The following is an 18,804-nucleotide window of genomic DNA, read 5'->3' as shown; positions in this document are numbered from 1 at the left end:
TCACCTAAAGGATTATTAGGAACACCTGTTCAATTTCTCATTAATGCAATTATCTAACCAACCAATCACATGGCAGTTGCTTCAATGCATTTAGGGGTGTGGTCCTGGTCAAGACAATCTCCTGAACTTCAAACTGAATGTCTGAATGGGAAAGAAAGGTGATTTAAGCAATTTTGAGCGTGGCATGGTTGTTGGTGCCAGACGGGCCAGTCTGAGTATTTCACATCTGCTCAGTTACTGGGATTTTCATGCACAACCATTTCTAGGGTTTACAAAGAATGGTGTGAAAAGGGAAAAACATCCAGTATGCGTCAGTCCTGGGGGCGAAAATGCCTTGTTGATGCTAGAGGTCAGAGGAGAATGGGCCAACTGATTCAAGCTGATAGAAGAGCAACTTTGACTGAAATAACCACTCGTTACAACCGAGGTATGCAGCAAAGCATTTGTGAAGCCACAACACGTACAACCTTGAGGCGGATGGGCTACAACAGCAGAAGACCCCACCGGGTACCACTCATCTCCACTACAAATAGGAAAAAGAGGCTACAATTTGCACAAGCTCACCAAAATTGGACAGTTGAAGACTGGAAAAATGTTGCCTGGTCTGATGAGTCTCGATTTCTGTTGAGACATTCAGATGGTAGAGTCAGAATTTGGCGTAAACAGAATGAGAACATGGATCCATCATGCCTTGTTACCACTGTGCAGGCTGGTGGTGGTGGTGTAATGGTGTGGGGGATGTTTTCTTGGCACACTTTAGGCCCCTTAGTGCCAATTGGGCATCATTTAAATGCCACGGCAGACCTGAGCATTGTTTCTGACCATGTCCATCCCTTTATGACCACCATGTACCCATCCTCTGATGGCTACTTCCAGCAGGATAATGCACCATGTCACAAAGGTCGAATCATTTCAAATTGGTTTCTTGAACATGACAATGAGTTCACTGTACTAAACTGGCCCCCACAGTCACCAGATCTCAACCCAATAGAGCATCTTTGGGATGTGGTGGAACGGGAGCTTCGTGCCCTGGATGTGCATCCCACAAATCTCCATCAACTGCAAGATGCTATCCTATCAATATGGGCCAACATTTCTAAAGAATGCTTTCAGCACCTTGTTGAATCAATGCCACATAGAATTAAGGCAGTTCTGAAGGCGAAAGGGGGTCAAACACAGTATTAGTATGGTGTTCCTAATAATCCTTTAGGTGAGTGTATATGTGTGTGTGTGTGTGTGTGTGTGTGTGTGTGTGTGTATATATGTATATAATATATACCTATAATATATAATATACATATAATTTACTGAAGTTAAATGGTATCAGAGTAGAACAACAATTATAAAGTGATTAGGCTTTTAAACAGCTTCTCCAAATTATAACTGCTATTCAATAATGTGGTTCAGGGATATGGAGGACTATCCATGTCAAAATTTTAAATAAATACACAAAGAAAATAATAAATTAATAAATACACAAATGTTGAAATAAATACATAAATGCATGAATAAATATATGTTTTAATTAATTAATTAATTGACATTTATCTATTTCCATATTTCAACATGTATTTATTTTTTTCTGTATTTATTTGAACGTTTATTTATTCATTACATTATTTCTACATTGATTTATTCATTTCAACATTCATTTATGTATTTCCCATTTGACTTTGTTGAAATAAATAAACAAATAGGCTAAATAAATGCAATGCAATGCAATAGGACATGAAACTCACCTGTCCTGTCTGTGTCTATTTCTCCCTGAAATACAAAGCAAATGTGATCTTGTTAAATAATAGAGTCCGACAGAATGCAATAATAATAATAATAATAATAATAATAATAATAATAATAATAATAATAATAATAAGTAGGCACTGGGATGCACACTGGGAGGGCTGGAGGAAGTGACGTACTATGCTTGAGACAGCTGACGGGCACAACCAGAAGGACGAACAGGAAAACCCCGGAAGCGGCCCCGATCGAAACCGCAAAGGACTGACCTGGAAAACAACACTGCAGGTAGACAGGTAGAGCAGAGGACACAGCCAAAAACACCATCAGCTCTCAAGACCACAACTTACACAGTAGTACTTTAAAGTACTACTATTATATATTTAATGAATATTTGAAGACATGACCAAAATACGTTGTTTCACTGTGCAATATATTGTAACAACAATTTCTGCACGGCGTGATACTCACTAACTCCAGAGGTGGTGAAATTACTGGACGTATTAACTACTGCAAAAACAAAATGAATACCTGTTATTTATTTATATTATTTATTTAAAACCAATGCTAATAAAGTAAATTACATAAACCAATATAATAACCTAAAATCCTGATACTTCCAATTTCCCTCAAACTAATATATCACAAATAATAAGGACAGAATCTGGACCTAAAGTTTACATTTTACATTTATTGTTAACGCTACTGTTGTAGACTCTAATTTTGAGGGAAAGGAAACCCAGGAGAAGAACAAAACGATTGAGACACATGATTTTTTTATCTGAATTAAATGTAATGCTACATAAGGGGGACTAACGCCTGGAGCTTAAGAATTTCAGATACAATTGAATTGGTTTGTTGTTTTAAAAGAAATGTAAAAAATAGAAGAATGTAAAATACTAACCGAACATGAACAATTTCATTTTTGTTTATTTACTATGTGTGCTCTGTGGTCAGCCGATATATAATAACCCTGGAAAAACAATACATTTTATAATTTTAATAGATTCATGGAGTTAATATAATAGCCCTGCCTTGTACTTAAACTCACCCGGTTCTACTCCATTCTCCTTAGTGGTATGCGGACCTGCAGACAAGACAACACACTGAATTATTTGCACATAAAATTAAATCTGAGATTGGTTCACAAGAGCAAATTCACGGTATCTGGACTCTGGTTTGAGGCTCGGATTCAATCAGAACTCTGACCCGTCCACCAATCCAACCTGGCAAATGCGGCACATTTTGTTTGCCCAGATTTTCTACCTTGGCTGGACTGGCAGGGTGCATGAAGTTTAATTCTTGATGTAGTCCAGGAGTGAGAATTTATAACGATAAAGGGGAGAATTAATAGTCTTATGCTGTCACTAACCTTTGCCAACCACCTCTACCTTGACGCTCTCGCTGCGTCGTGACTTCACTGTGGATTCCCCCAGCTTCGCCTCCACAGCACAGCTCAGCAGGGTCTCCGAGCTGTTCCCTCTGTGTCTCTCTGACGGCAGATCCTTCCCCAGCACAGTCAGGCTGCAAGCCTTTGACGTCTCATTGAACACCACTGCATTGAATGGCATTTTGTTGTTGCCATTGTAGAAGAAGCAGCGCATTCCCGTCCCAGCGAGACAGAGCACTCGGATGAGGTCGTCTTCGTTGACAAGCTGGGGATCCACTTCAACACGAGGTCTTCCAAATTTGCTAAACCTGTCTGTGGGAAATGAAAAAAGAAGATCCGTCTCTTCTTTTTTTTCAAAAATATAAACAATAACTGATGATATAACTCAGATAACAGTGACATGTCTGCTAAAAAACATAATACATTTGAAATAATAATATCGTACACTTGCAGACATTAAAATTGTGACAAGCAGCTGACTCACCAGCTATCTCTACTGTCACAGTGTCACTGTAGTGAACAATATTTGGTTCTCCATCCATCGTCAGTTCCACAGCGCAGCTCACAGAGACCTCAGTGCGGAGCTGAGAGCCTCTCTCCCCCAGCAGCTCCTCCGCAGACACAGAGATGTGACAGTGCTGGTACTCTGTCCTGAATGGCACTGATCTGAAAGGGACTTGGCTTCCATCGGTGTAGAAATGGCAGAGTGATCCCTTGTTAGACTGACAGCGAAAAACAACACTGTCTTCTATATTAAAGAGCTTTTGCACTGCTTCAATAGAGAGTGTCGTACGCAATTCTGTGGGTCAAACACATGGAGGCCTGTTAATTACATGTGGTGTTGACTTATATTGAGGTAATATTAATAATTACTACTGCTAATAATGATACAATATTGTAGTAAGAAAATGTTTGAAAAAACAGATACAGAGAGCATCTGAAAATTATACAAAAGCTTTGCATTTCTTTGTTTGCTCTGATTGTGTCACTATAATAAATACCGGTGCAGTTACAGTTTTCAGCACGCTCCAATTAGTATAAATCCTATGTAAACTGAATCTCCAGCACAAGTACATGGTTCTGGCAGCATGGAGGAACATACTGCCTCTGGTTCAGTCCACACAGAATGAGCAAAAACAAACAAAAAAAATAAATATATATATATATAACATACCTGCATGTACTGGTCCCAGTTCAACCCCAACTGTAATTGTGACAGAAGAGTCTATGTCAGTTCACCATTGCAATTGATAATATGATTATAATAACATATATATATATATATATATATATATATATATATATATATATATATATATATATATATAAATGTGTGTGTGTGTGTATGTGTATGAATATATTTATATATAAATTAATATTTAAATAATAATGGCAAAGAAAAAGAAAACATACTTACTCAGAACTAGAAAATACACTGTGAGGATCATGATTTTGGGAGGCTGGAAGTTAATAATGATGTAAGAAATGAAAAGTGTTTCTCTAAAACTGTGGACCGGCATATAAAGAAGAACAGGAAACCTGAGAGAGAAAAAAACTAAAGACACGCTGGATAAAGTTGAGACGATGTGGTCTTCCTTTAAAGTTTTCAGAAATGAAAACTAACCAAGCCACTTATGTGAAGCTGATCACATTATCTTGAATAAGAATTGGACCACATGTGACAGTCATTTTTGTATTCATGTAACAGAGAAGTGTAAACCCTAACCAAGCCTTGATCTTGTATACAGAGCTGCTTCAGCAGCAGAGAACATAACATTCATGAGTCAACATTATCGGAAAGCTTTTGAGAGATGGAATTCAGATTTCTTAAAACTGCTTTCAAATTGAACCCTTTGAATGTTTGTGCAAAGAGAATTGGTCAATAACCAGAATGAGAATCAGTTCTCAGAGTCTTCAAACATGTTTTCAAACATTGTAAATATTATTGTACACATTATTGTCAACAGCATTCTGCTTCTTGCAGAGTGTTTTTGTTTCCCTTGATGAGTTTTGGTGGATTTATAATTAATCAAATGTACACATCTCAACTGGAGCACTTTCAACTCTCTTGCAGTTAAAATGAATTAACTTAACTGACTCCAGCCTCCAGCTCCCCCCCTCCCTCAGCTTTCTGATGTTACATTTACATGATACGATCAAATGTGTGGTAAAAGCTCAAACACACACAGACACACACGAACAATTCTAAACCAACATAGTTGAAAGCCAGGTCTTTATCATTTATTACTACTTAATTTAACATATGCTATTATTTATTTACAAAGTATGAGGATAAATAAATAACAAACACTATCAAGATCAGAAAGATGTTGTGTGGACAATCACTATGCTTTGTAGGGCTGTCCTGAAGGGTACATTTTTACCTTCAAAGGCTTGGGACACATTACCGAAGGTTCAAAGTTTCGTTGGTGCTAATTTGCATAATTTACAGATGACGTCACATTAGCTACTAGTGTATAGATTTGAATGAAAATCCTTTTTTTTTTTTACAGGTAATCAATTTAAAAAAATTAAATGGTAATCATGTTTTTATTTATTTATTACGTATTAAGTACACGGTTTATGATGATTTTACTTGCATGAAACATGTAAACCTTCCAGTAAAAGCACTTAATAAATAATAATAAACTGTATGTGCGGTGACATGCATGTTAATTTTAAGTTGTATTTTATTCAATACGGAAAGTGTTTGAAATAGCAAATAGGTGTAAAACCGTTGATGAATTTATCCTGGTGTTCAGTGTACTATTGAAAGTAGCAGGCTAAATACACTGCACAGTAACCTTAACATTTGGTTAACTATACCAAATAATAATTATTGTCTCACATCTGATTGGCTGATTAGCTGAAAACCCTTCCTGATACGCCTCGGATTCATCAGCTCAGCTGTGTTGATGTAGCTGAAGTACTCCAGAATGAATCTGTTGCTTTACCTCTTAATCCTTCCTAGTTGTTTTGGTTGGTGAATTCACATAGCAAAAAGCCTACAATGCTACTATATATAAACACTCATACATACACTCTTATAAACTGCTTTATTTAACTTTTTCTCTTTAAGGGTTTGTGCATTTCCTGCATGTCACTGAAAATACACACATGAAAAAAGCTTGGGTTTGGGGAAGTACATGAGAAGATATTGTGTTGTTATCTACACTTTTCACAACAACCTGAAAGCAATGTACATTTCGACTGATGAATTGTTGCCAAAAACGTTGAATAGAAATTGTATTCTTGTTGATCCACGTCGCATCTTGATTTCAACCACGAAATGACGTAGAGTGCTTTGCTGGTTTATTGGTTTACTCATTTTACCACAAATGTAGCGTTGTTAAAATCAAGTGCTGAATACATATTTTGCCAGCACCTTCAGAGCTCCAGGCAGATGAGCAGGTGGGGGAGGAGTTAGAGAGCACAGCAAAATTTTACCGTGTGGGAGCGGGTTAGAGAACTGGAGCCAGCAAGTAAGAGGGGAAAGATTTTGAAAATTCCTACAGGCCTTCGAAGTACAATTTCCTCAATTTTTACCTGTATTGATAGCGAAAGCAAATTACTTTTAAAAGTAGTGTTTGCTGACAGGAACAAAACTGTATCCTCTGTGAGCTCGTGTATGAACACTGGGGCTGCTTACTGTAATATACAGATTTGAAAGGACGCTGAGGACTCTGAAGAGGATACGTGCTGTTTTCCACGATCTGAGAAATCCAAAAAAAAGACAATTTCCTTATTTGCATAGCATTGCCTATCTAAGTAGGGAAAAGGGAGTGATTCATCAAACATTTCAGGTGCGAAGAAGGACTGTTTTTCTGTCCTAGTTTTACACCCCGTTGTAGCTGTTCTTAACTCGAACAAATCCTGGACGGGGCTGTGGTGTTGGCAGTAAATGGGGGTGTAAATGCATTTTCTCTCACAGCATATTAACTTATAAAGGCTGCTGTATAACTATGGAAGATAATTTGTCACAAAATTTAAAAATAGATAAATACAAAATACATAAAATAGATACATAATTAGATACATTTAGATTCCATTTTTATTTTGTCTTTTTAATTATGTTTATTTAATTAATTAGCTTTTTAAGGAAAATTTCCATTCATTATATTTATTTTTTTATCTGTTTATTTTGGCACAAATTATCCTCCAACAGCATATTACAACAGCATAATGAGGGTCAGCAAAGGCAAATCCAAGAATCTTTAAGAATGTCTTTCCTTAACTCGCCCAATGATGAGATTAAAAAGATTCAGAGGACAACCAGATCTCCTGTCATACCAGTCCATATTAAAGTTCAAATGGGACTGGGAATTTGCCCTAGATACTCTGGATCGTTCCAGAGACCAGGAAGGGATCAGCATGGGGTGAGCCAGTCAACAGTGTCACTCGTGCTTCATCAAGTGACAGGAGCTTTAGGGAGACGGGCGGTCAAACAGCAAAGGCAGAACAAAACAAGGAAACTTTTTTGTTTATGATATTTTTTCTGTCACGTGTTCTTCTTGTACATGCTCCATGGTCATTTATTTTGTTGGCCATGTTGTCCCATATGTTATTTCATATATGACGTGTTTATTGTGTCGGCCAAAAATAAAAGTTTTGTTTTATTCTTTAGTACCTCATTACAGTATAGGTCTATGGTTTCATAATGCAATTTAGATGTTTTTCCCCCTTCCTGTGAGGTACTGGAGTTGCCTTCCCAAATGACTGAAGAAGACCCTCACTTTCCAATCCTGTAGAAATAGCTGCACTTTTCCCTCCTTTCTGCTGTTCAGTTGTGGGGGGTTGAAAAGGTAATGACAACAATATGTTATATGTATAGAGTTGTTCTTGGACGTGTCCACCTCCTCTGTTAGAAACAATGTTAGGTGTTCACCACACTTGAAAGACATAGTATTGTCATGTATAGTTGAACAGAGAACAACTTACACTTCATACAATGGTAAAGTACTTTGGGGAAAAAGTGTATGTATACAAGACCAATACTGCAGACACAGGTACACCAGAGTTTCATATGGGAAAACAAATGTTAGTTATTCCAATGTTTGTATTTTTTCCCTCAAATATTGCAAAACTTTAACAAGAAACAGGCTGAAATAACATCTACCCCAACTTAAATTACACATTTCAACAATCTTCAAAGACACGGATATAGTAATATAGTACATATGTAGTAGTTGTGGTTCAGTGCCCATCAGCATTATAATTTAACCTTGCCAATTGTTGCAAAAAACAATCTTGGAATCGGGTTATGCTTCACTAGTATTGGTTTAGTGCATCTTTTTTTGATTTGTGGATCAATGTTACTCCCTTTTTCTTGGGCTTGTCCTGTCTCTTAGGTGGTCCTTAGGTTGCCCCTATTTTAATTTATGCATACAAATCGATCAGAAATAGTTTTGGGACTGTCGCTATTTTGAACTGCAAGTTTGATTATGTTATGTGCCTGTTGTCAGTGTCATAATTATTACATAAGTATTGCACTGACCTGCATGTTTGACTAGTGTGCATATTGCTCAGAGTGGGGACTCAATATTTTGTTAGTCAAATCATATATGGGATTTGTGTCGGATTTCACCACCTCAGTGCTACACCCGGGATCTGTTGCTGTTTAACGAGTCAGTGGGCTAATTCCACAGGTTTGTGTCTGGTTTAGGGCAAGTAGCAGACTGGGGTTAAATTATTATTTGTTTTTTCTTTTAAGTGTAAGGCATACAGGTTTTCAAGGTCATAAATACAATTTTATATATAATAGCATTATATAATTGTATAATAATATATAACATTGTGCAGGGTGACTACAACAATTTTGTATTTGTATAGAACATTTTCTTTTGATTACTTGTATTAACTAGAGTTAAGTATATCATTAGGACAATGTACAGTGGAAATGGTCTCTTACACAGTTTAGATTTATTTTTTTCATGTTGATAATGTTAGGAACATAAATAAACAATAAAGTCCCAATGGAGAAACAGTACAACTAAGCTTTAATCTTTGTAATTTGGGCTATCTCTTAATAATAAGTGTTCATAAGTGAAATTCAACTTCAGATTTGAGTCTTGGAAGTCAAGGACTTGGACTTGGACCCAAACTATGGTGACTCGACTACAAGTCTGATGATATGTTAAACACACAACTTCTATGGTCCAGAAGAACAGGAACACATTGCAGAATGTGACTGGACAGGAGCTGAGCCATTCAACAACATGCAAATTGCTGCAGTGCACACACCCCCCCCCCAAAAAAAAAACGTTATTCCTTGCTTGGATCATGGGGCGCACTTCTTGGGGGTCGTCTCTGACTCACTTTCCCTCAGTACATTGTGGTGGCGTATTCAGATTGCTCTTGAAACTGAATCTCTCTGGATACGTTCTTCGGGTGTTTTTTGTATTGCACAGTGCTGTACAACACTTCGGTGTTGACCTCCTGTAGACACTGAGGAGACCAATGAAGGGGAAACGTTTCTTAGAGGCTGAGTGCATCTGAGAGCAACTTAACCACTGCTATAAAAAACCCTGCCTGTAGCCAGTGAGTGTATGAACCAAGACTGTTGCGCTAACCTATAAATACACTGTCAGTGAAATATGACTTCAAATGGGCTAATTGTTTGTTTGTCAGCAGGGAAGTAACCTGTTTAGCAACAGCTGTTTGGTGTTCATGTGAATTTCTCATCGTCAGTTGGAACTGACAATAAAATAATTATCTTTCATTATATCCAATTCAGAAATGTTTTCAAGCATCTGCTTACCGGTTCAGGCTGTTGTTGTACTGCAGTGATAGTGGCATCTGAAACACAACAATAAAAGCAAGGATTGCAAATCTGCATATTTAACACACGATGCACAGAATGACACTTTTCGGGAGTCTGTCAAGGCTTTTCTGCAACTACTTACATTCACAGACATCCAAAGTGTATCCATTTCCCTGAATCCTGCTGAAGAAGACATTTAATAGAGTAAGACCTACAGACTAATCAACTTCTGTTCTGTAATTTGCAAAAGTAAAAACATCACCAGACCCATTATATTTAAATATAATACATATATGTATATGTTTAAATATAATATAATGGGTCTGGTGATGTTTTTACTTTTGCAAATATATATACAATCATGTATGTCTTTAAACAGGTGACAAAATGGAAAATCAAATAGTACTTTTAAGGCAAGGGAAATTAAATATGAATAAATAGATCCATACATGTTTTAAGGAAATAACCCATTAATATAAAAATATGTATTTCTTTAATGGAGATTTCTGTTATGGAAAGGAATCCTTTGTCAAGGATTCATTTAGAAAATCACTGATTCTGTTTGTTATCAAGGTTTATAGGAATTCTAGAAGTGGATCCTCACCTTTCACTAGCTTGAGCTTTTCTCCCTGAAAAAGAGAAAACAACAAGTGTTGTAGCATAAAGGAAGCTCTTGTGTTTCTTTTAAGGTTTCTTTCCATTAATGAAGAATGAGCATTTTCATATGGGGAACAGTGATTTGTATTCACACATTACAGCAGGGAATATGAAGTGAAACGTCTCTATGAGAAACAGTTTCAGTTTGACAGTGACTGCTGCACAGAGCGGGAAGAGCTGCCAGTACTGTCAGAGTGATGGAGATCTACGCACAGTGTCTGAGAACACAGGGGATCAGAACTGCTGCAGTCATCAGGAGCAGTCCAGCGCCAGCCCCCCACCACAGAGATGCAGCAATTTGCCCTGAGGTGCAAGATAGATAAATAAAGAATACAATTCATCAGTATAAAACTCTCACTGCAGCTCACTGCACACTCTCTGACCCCGGACAGATACTCACCTCTCTCAGGTGTAGAGAACTGTGACTCAGTAACACCTGGAACACGAGAACCTATTATGTTTGTGAATGTAACATGTTGATCTATGAAGACTGTATAGACGCGGCAACTCATAAATTTATTTCTATCTCACAGATAATTTACAACCTAAAGAAAAGATGGAACATGTTCAACCAGTACAATGTATTAAAAAATATTCATATTTAGGACTCAATTCTAAGAAGGTTATTAGACAACACTAGCACATCATAAATTCTGACCCTTCTTTTAAAGAGATTTTCAAGGACCGCCCCTGCATTTAGCGATATCCCTGATGGTAATTATAAGTGTTGACACTGTACACAATGTAACTTTACCTACAAATGTTCCTCATTTTGTCATCCTGTATCTGGTAACAAATATTGCAATTAAAGGCATTATCACTCATAATACACAAAATGTTATTTATATGATTAAATGTCCCTGTGGTCTAGCATACATTGGTAAAAGAAAAAGGAGTCTTAAGACTAGGATCAGCGAACACAGAAGCAGCATACATAGACAAGACTTATTGAATGCAGTGGCACTACATTTTTTACAGAGAAAACATCCCTATTGCATCCTTAAAATATATAGGGATTGAATGCCATAAGACATCAAGAAGGGGGGGACATTGATTTCTGTTATGCTGAGAGACATTTTGGATTTACTATTTAAATACAATGTCTCCCAAAGGACTTAATGAAGAATTTGATTTAAAACCTTTTTTGTGTGGGAAAATATATTTGTAAACTTGTATGGATTTTATTAGGGATATGATTAATCTTTAAAAATACAAGAAAATAACCCTTGCTGATGTTTAACTGGTTTAAATTAAATTGCATGTATCTTGTGTATTTATTAATGTGTGATTTCTTGTGCCATGACTTAATGATTTAAACCTGTGTCTTGCAGTGGCAGCTGGTCAGAGGAGGCAAGGGAGGCTGAGCCTCCTTAAAAATTACTCAGAAATGATCGTAATTAAAGCAATAAAATTTCTTACAAAATTGTTCATACCTTGATGACGATGACCATAATATATATAGAGATTTTTTCTCTTTTACATTTTCCAAGATACGCAGGCGATATCGTACGCCCATATTCATTGATCGTATTGCACGCAGGCCAGAGGAGGCTGAAAGCATAATGGCTCCTGTCGTTACTAAATTGACCAATTAGAATGGATGTTCAAATATTGCAACGTCATTTGTTTCCATCAAAAACGCTTTCAGAAAAGGCAGAAGGGAGGCAAATTGAATTGTGCCTCCTTCAGCATAAATAACCAATAAGCATTGATCTCCCATTCCTAAACCAATTAGCTTCCATTATAACATTGAAACAAGCCTGCCAGTGGTTGGGAGAGAGAGCGGCAAAACCTCACTTTAGCCAACATGGCTGTAATTGCTAGTGTGGATTATTTGTTACAAAATAATTTTGGAAAGCTACCATTTGATCAGCAATTAGAAATAAAAAATGCTGGGTGACCAACTCCAGAACTTAGTATTACACTATAACAGGGAGGACGGAGCAGTTTTTGTAGAACTTTAATTTATAAATTTGTGATAATGAAGGAGCGGAGGATGGAGTTCATCTACAAATAGGGGAGTAGAAATGTTAGACCGAATGGGGCCCTCCATTCACACTTTAATAAATTATTGTATTGGATTGATAATAGTCTATAGACAACACTGTGATTTGTTCTAATAATTTTCTACTTTGACAAGTGTTGGTGATGGGCAAGATTTAAGTTCAGTCAAGAAACTCACGTCTTGATTTGACCATTTATTGATACGATAGACATGGAAATAGGTTGGACTTTGGCAGACTGGATGTACACAGATGAAGCACTCCCTGCCTCTAGCATTAGCGAGCACATACATAGAAAATGAGACAGGAAGCAAATAGAGTAAAAATCCCCCTGATTGATAGCAACATACAGACAACACGGAGGAGATGGGGATGGTGGAGGGTGGCAGAAGCACAGAATAATACAGCAAGGGATGGTGAGTGTACGCGTACAGTGAGGGAAAAAAGTATTTGATCCCCTGCTGATTTTGTACGTTTGCCCACTGACAAAGAAATGATCAGTCTATAATTTTAATGGTAGGTGTATTTTAACAGTGAGAGACAGAATAACAACAAAAAAATCCCGAAAAAAAACGCATTTCAAAAAAGTTATAAATTGATTTGCATGTTAATGAGGGAAATAAGTATTTGACCCCTTCGACTTAGTACTTGGTGGCAAAACCCTTGTTGGCAATCACACAGGTCAGACGTTTCTTGTAGTTGGTCACCAGATTTGCACACATCTCAGGAGGGATTTTGTCCCACTCCTCTTTGCAGATCCTCTCCAAGTCATTAAGGTTTCGAGGCTGACGTTTGGCAACTCAAACCTTCAGCTCCCTCCACAGATTTTCTATAGGATTAAGGTCTGGAGACTGGCTAGGCCACTCCAGGACCTTAATGTGCTTCTTCTCGAGCCACTCCTTTGTTGCCTTGGCTGTATGTTTTGGGTCATTGTCATGCTGGAATACCCATCCACGACCCATTTTCAATGCCCTGGCTGAGGGAAGGAGGTTCTCACCCAAGATTTGACGGTACATGGCCCCGTCCATCGTCCCTTTGATGTGGTGCAGTTGTCCTGTCCCCTTAGCAGAAAAACACCCTCAAAGCATAATGTTTCCACCTCCATGATTGACGGTGGGGATGGTGTTCTTGGGGTCATTCCTCCTCCTCCAAACACGGCGAGTTGAGTTGATGCCAAAGAGCTCGATGTTGGTCTCATCTGACCACAACACTTTCACCCACTTCTCCTCTGAATCATTCAGATGTTCATTGGCAAACTTCAGATGGGCCTGTACATGTGCTTTCTTGAGCAGCAGGACCTTGCGGGCGCTGCAGGATTTCAGTCCTTTATGGCGTAGTGTGTTACCAATTGTTTTCTTGGTGACTATGGTCCCAGCTGCCTTGAGATCATTAACAGGATCCTCCCGTGTAGATCTGGGCTGATTCCTCACTGTTCTCATGATCATTGAAACTCCACGAGGTGAGATCTTGCATTGAGCCCCAGACCGAGGGAGACTGACAGTTATTTTGTGTTTCTTCCATTTGCGAAAAATCGCACCAACTGTTGTCACCTTCTCACCAATCTGCTTGGCGATGGTCTTGTAGCCCATTCCAGCCTTGTGTAGGTCTACAATCTTGTCCCTGACATCCTTGGACAGCTCTTTGGTCTTGGCCATGGTGGAGAGTTTGGAATCTGATTGATTGATTGCTTCTGTGGACAGGTGTCTTTTATACAGGTAACGAGCTGAGATTAGGAGCACTCCCTTTAAGAGAGTGCTCCTAATCTCAGCTCGTTACCTGTATAAAAGACACCTGGGAGCCAGAAATCTTGCTGATTAATAGGGGATCAAATACTTATTTCAATTATTAACGTGCAAATCAATGCATAACTTTTTGAAATGCGTTTTTCTGGATGTTCTTGTTGTTATTCTTTCTCTCACTGTTAAAATACACCTACCATTAAAATTATAGACTGATCATTTCTTTGTCAGAGGGCAAACGTACAAAATCAGCAGGGGATCAAATACTTTTTTCCCTCACTGTATCTGTGCAACTTCTATACTGCCACCTTATCGTACATGAACCTATGGGCTGAGCAGCTACACAATGATGAGCGAGATGACGCGCTGCCCGAGTGCCAGGCCTGAACTAGGCTTCGCTCATGTGTTGTTAGTTATCAAATCTTTATATAATATCTGCATATAGGAGCCTAATTATCACAAAAAAGGTGATAGTCTAATATTGTTTTGTCATAGCTAATGATCAATTTCAATTTACACCTCAGCCTCCTCAGAAAATTGCCCCACCAGCCGCCACTGGTGTCTTGTGGTATTTATCAACTTAAAATGATTATTAAAGAAACTATGTTAGCAGGTATTTTGATGGAATTGTGTCAAGATGATGTGTATTAACTCTCATTAATGAGATTTAATAATTTGTGTTTTTAATCACCTGTGTATTTAACCAGACGGTTTGCAAATGTGTTTCATATCCTGATGAAGATCTCTGGTAGATCAAAACGTTACTAAAAACCCGTGAAGCATGGGCTGAATAAATATTTTTTATTTTTTGGAGCTGTAGTAAGTGTGCAGGTATTTCTTTCTTTTTATTGTATGATCTTTTTCGATACCCAGCACCTTCTATGATATTGAAATGTACATGTGTTTAATCTTTTTTCTACAGTCTATGAAGACAATCATTTATATTGAAACAAACCATTTTATTAATTTAACCTGAAACATCCAGAAGTCTGATTCTTCAAGAGTTGTAACAAAACAAAAGCTCATCTAGGCTATGAGAGTAAAGCACTGGTGCAATTGTATTATTGAACACAGGATTATCGTTCAAGATAAATAGATATGTGTTCAGTTTCACTGTATTCTTATCAGTAGTAGTGAGCAGTTTAGTATTTAGTGATTCTCACATAAATCTTGAACCCCCAGCCTGTAATATGTATTGTCAAGTCTAATCTAGGAGGGAAGTGATACACTAAAAAAGCAGCAGCAGTTTTATATAGAAAATAAAGATGTCATTACTTTAGAAGAGCACAAGAACACAGAGACAGTTTACACTGCTAAGACTATTCATATACATGTACTGAAAATGTGAAAGATTTATGAAAAGGAAATGAAGACAGAGCCCTGTGTCCTTACCCTCCACCTCTATTGTGATCTTGTTGCTGTGCTGGGAGGGTATTATTTTTCCCTCTATAACCAGCTCCACGGCACAGCTCACAGACACCAAAATTGCAGTCCCTGCCTGACCCTGATGAGCTCCCAGGAGCTCCTTAGGAGGGTGAGTGTTGGTGTGGAGTTGGGTTGGGTGTGGGAGTCAGCACAGTGTTGCTTGTGCTGTTTTGTTTGGGCTTGATGTTTTGGGGGTTTCTTGGCAGAGTGAAGTCCATTGACCAGCTGTGTGTGTCTTTTGTATTGTTTATTAGTTTGGGTTTTGGGGTGTCTTTTGTTCAGCCCTCGTGCCTGTTTCCTTTGTTTTATAAATAAAAGTCTTGTTTTAGTACCTGCAGTCTGTCTCTGAGCCTCCATCCCTCACCACCCCACCATTATTAATGCCATTTTATTAATTTAAATTAAAATTTAAGAAATTGTTGATTTGTTTGCGAGCTGCAGAGAAAGATTGTAGTGTCATTCAAACAGATTTTCTGACTTCTAACTTTCTGACCTAAAATGACCTGAATCCAGTGTATGCTGTGTATATATATAGATCTATAACAATATATATATTCTCCTCTGGTGGTGCTACCAAAAACAATGTATTTTTACAGGTTCAGAAGCATACAGTGGCTTTCAAAAGTATTCACCCCCCTTGGACTCATTGCCACTGATCAACATAGAAAAAGTCCATAATGTCAAAGTGAAAAATATAATCTGCTAATTGTTCTAAATTAATTACAAATACAAAACAGAAAATACGTGAATGCATAATTGATTGAGCTGTGGTGAAAACATTTGTCTCTGGGGTGTCTGACAGTTGGTTAGTACAATTCCTAACAAAAGCTACATCATGAAAATCCAAATCATTCAAAGAAAATCCGGAATAAGGCTCTTCAACAATCAATCAGGGGTAGGATATAAGAACATTTCCAAGACATTGAATATCCCCCAGAGCACAGTAAAGTCCATTATTAAGAAATGGAGAGAATATGGCACAACTATGAATCTGCCTAGATCAGGCCGTCCTCAAATACTGAGTATCCGGGTGAGAAGGACACTAGTCAGGGAGGCCACCAAGGGGCCTATGGCAACTCTAAAGGAGTTACAGTCTTCCACAGCTTAGCTGGGAGACACTGTGCAGATTGCAACAATAGCCCAGGTGCTTCACAAAAGTGGCCTATATGGGAGAGAAAAAAAACTCACATCAAATCTCAGCTAGAGTTTACCATAAGTCATGTGGGAGATTTTGAGACCAAGTGGAGGAAGATTGTATGGTCTGATGAAGCCTTCTCAAAATCAAGATTTTTGGCCTGAACGCTAAGCACTACGTTTGGCACAAGCCTAACACCGCACACCATCCTGAGAACACCATCCCTACGGTGAAGCACAGTGGTGCAGCATCATGCTATGGTGATGCTTCTCTGCATCAGGGCCTGGAAACCTTGTAAAGATAGAGGGCAAAATGTATGCAGCAAAGTACAGAGAAATCCTGGAAGTCTGCAAGATGATATGTATCACTTCGACATTATGGACATTTGCTGTGTTGATCAGTGGCAGAAACTCCTGATTAAATCCATTCTGATTTCATGTTGTAACAATGAAATGTGGAAAAGTCCACAAGGGTTGTGAATACTTTTGAGAGCCACTGTAAATGATGAAGACCCTCTGGTAACCTCTATTCTCCTGTTCTGGCTTCCAGGTGAGTTTACACTGTGTCCCTCCATTCTCACATCAACAGCACAGCTCACAAACACCGCAGTCTTACAATGGAGTTAATATCTCATTGCCCTGCCTTTTTAACACAGGACAAATGTAAACTCACCAGTTTCTACTGTAGTCTCCTCAGTTGCACGCGGACCTGCAGACCAGACAAAACACTGAATGATTTGCACATTAAATGAAATCTGCGATCGGTTCACAAGAGCAAATCTACAGTATCTGGACTGTGGTTTGAAATGTTCAACTGAGACTCGGATTCAATCAGAACTCTGAACTGTCTGCCAATCCAACCTGGCAAATGCGGCACATTTTTTTTTCCAAAATGTTCTTCTTTGGCTGGACTGGCAGGGTGAATGGATCAAAGTTTAATTATTGATTTAGTCCAGGAGTGAGTATTTAAAATGATAAAAGGGGTGAACAAAAAAAATAAAGGGGAGAATTAATAGTCTTATGTTGTCACTAACCTTTGCCAACCACCTCTACCTTGACGCTCTCGCTGCGTCGTGACTTCACTGTGGATTCCCCGAGCTTCGCCTCCACAGCACAGCTCAGCAGGGTCTCAGAGCTGTTCCCTCTGTGTCTCTCTGACGGCAGATCCTTCCCCAGCACAGTCAGGCTGCAAGCCTTTGACGTCTCATTGAACACCACTGCATTGAATGGCATTTTGTTGTTGCCATTGTAGAAGAAGCAGCGCATTCCTGTCCCAGCGAGACAGAGCACTCGGATGAGGTCGTCTTCGTTGACAAGCTGGGGATCCACTTCAACACGAGGTCTTCCAAATTTGCTAAACCTGTCTGTGGGAAATGCAAACAGAAGATCCGTCTCTGCTTTTTTTATTCAAATATAAACAATAAGTGATGATATAATTCAGTTAACAGTGACATGTCTGCTAAAAAACATAATACATTTGAAATAATAATATCGTACAATTGCAGACATTAAAATTGTGACAAGCAGCTGACTCACCAGCTATCTCTACTGTCACAGTGTCACTGTAGTGAACAATATTTGGTTCTCCATCCATCGTCAGTTCCACAGCGCAGCTCACAGAGACCTCAGTGCGGAGCTGAGAGCCTCTCTCCTCCAGCAGCTCCTCCGCAGACACAGAGAGGTGACAGTGCTGGTACTCTGTCCTGAATGGCACTGATCTGAAAGGGACTTGGCTTCCATCGGTGTATAAATGGCAGAGTGATCCCTTGTTAGACTGACAGCGAAAAACAACACTGTCTTCTATATTAAAGAGCTTTTGCACTGCTTCAATAGAGAGTGTCGTACGCAATTCTGTGGGTCAAACACATGGAAGCCTGTTAATTACATGTGGTGTTGACTTACAGTGAAGTAATATTGATAATAATTCATAAGATTACTACTTCTACTACTACTGCTACA

At 38.4% G+C, this 18,804-nt stretch overlaps 1 protein-coding gene across 1 annotated transcript; it reads right to left on the bottom strand.

The window, feature by feature from the left end:
• Positions 1 to 3,104: 3,104 nt before the first annotated feature.
• Positions 3,105 to 18,689, bottom strand: LOC136758328 (uncharacterized). Its single transcript, XM_066712576.1, has 4 exons — positions 18,382 to 18,689; positions 17,880 to 18,209; positions 3,612 to 3,926; positions 3,105 to 3,439 (listed from the first exon to the last, which is right to left on the bottom strand). The coding sequence occupies exons 1-4, from the start codon at positions 18,437 to 18,439 to the stop codon at positions 3,105 to 3,107; spliced, it is 1,038 nt and encodes a 345-aa protein (XP_066568673.1). The 5' UTR covers positions 18,440 to 18,689.
• Positions 18,690 to 18,804: the final 115 nt, after the last annotated feature.

Source organism: Amia ocellicauda, chromosome 9 (assembly GCF_036373705.1).
Source record: "Amia ocellicauda isolate fAmiCal2 chromosome 9, fAmiCal2.hap1, whole genome shotgun sequence".
Taxonomy (NCBI): Eukaryota; Metazoa; Chordata; class Actinopteri; order Amiiformes; family Amiidae; genus Amia; species Amia ocellicauda.
Note: the sequence above shows the minus strand (reverse complement) of the source record. Positions and strands in the feature narration are given on the sequence as shown.

Excerpts from the sequence above, each read along its gene's own strand:
- LOC136758328 (XM_066712576.1), bottom strand. The coding sequence starts at position 18,439 with ATGGATGGAGAACCAAATATTGTTCACTACAGTGACACTGTGACAGTA. Across the intron at positions 18,210-18,381 it reads TGTGACAGTAGAGATAGCTG|ACAGGTTTAGCAAATTTGGA; the intron begins GTGAGTCAGCTG and ends CATTTCCCACAG. Across the intron at positions 3,440-3,611 it reads TGTGACAGTAGAGATAGCTG|ACAGGTTTAGCAAATTTGGA; the intron begins GTGAGTCAGCTG and ends CATTTCCCACAG.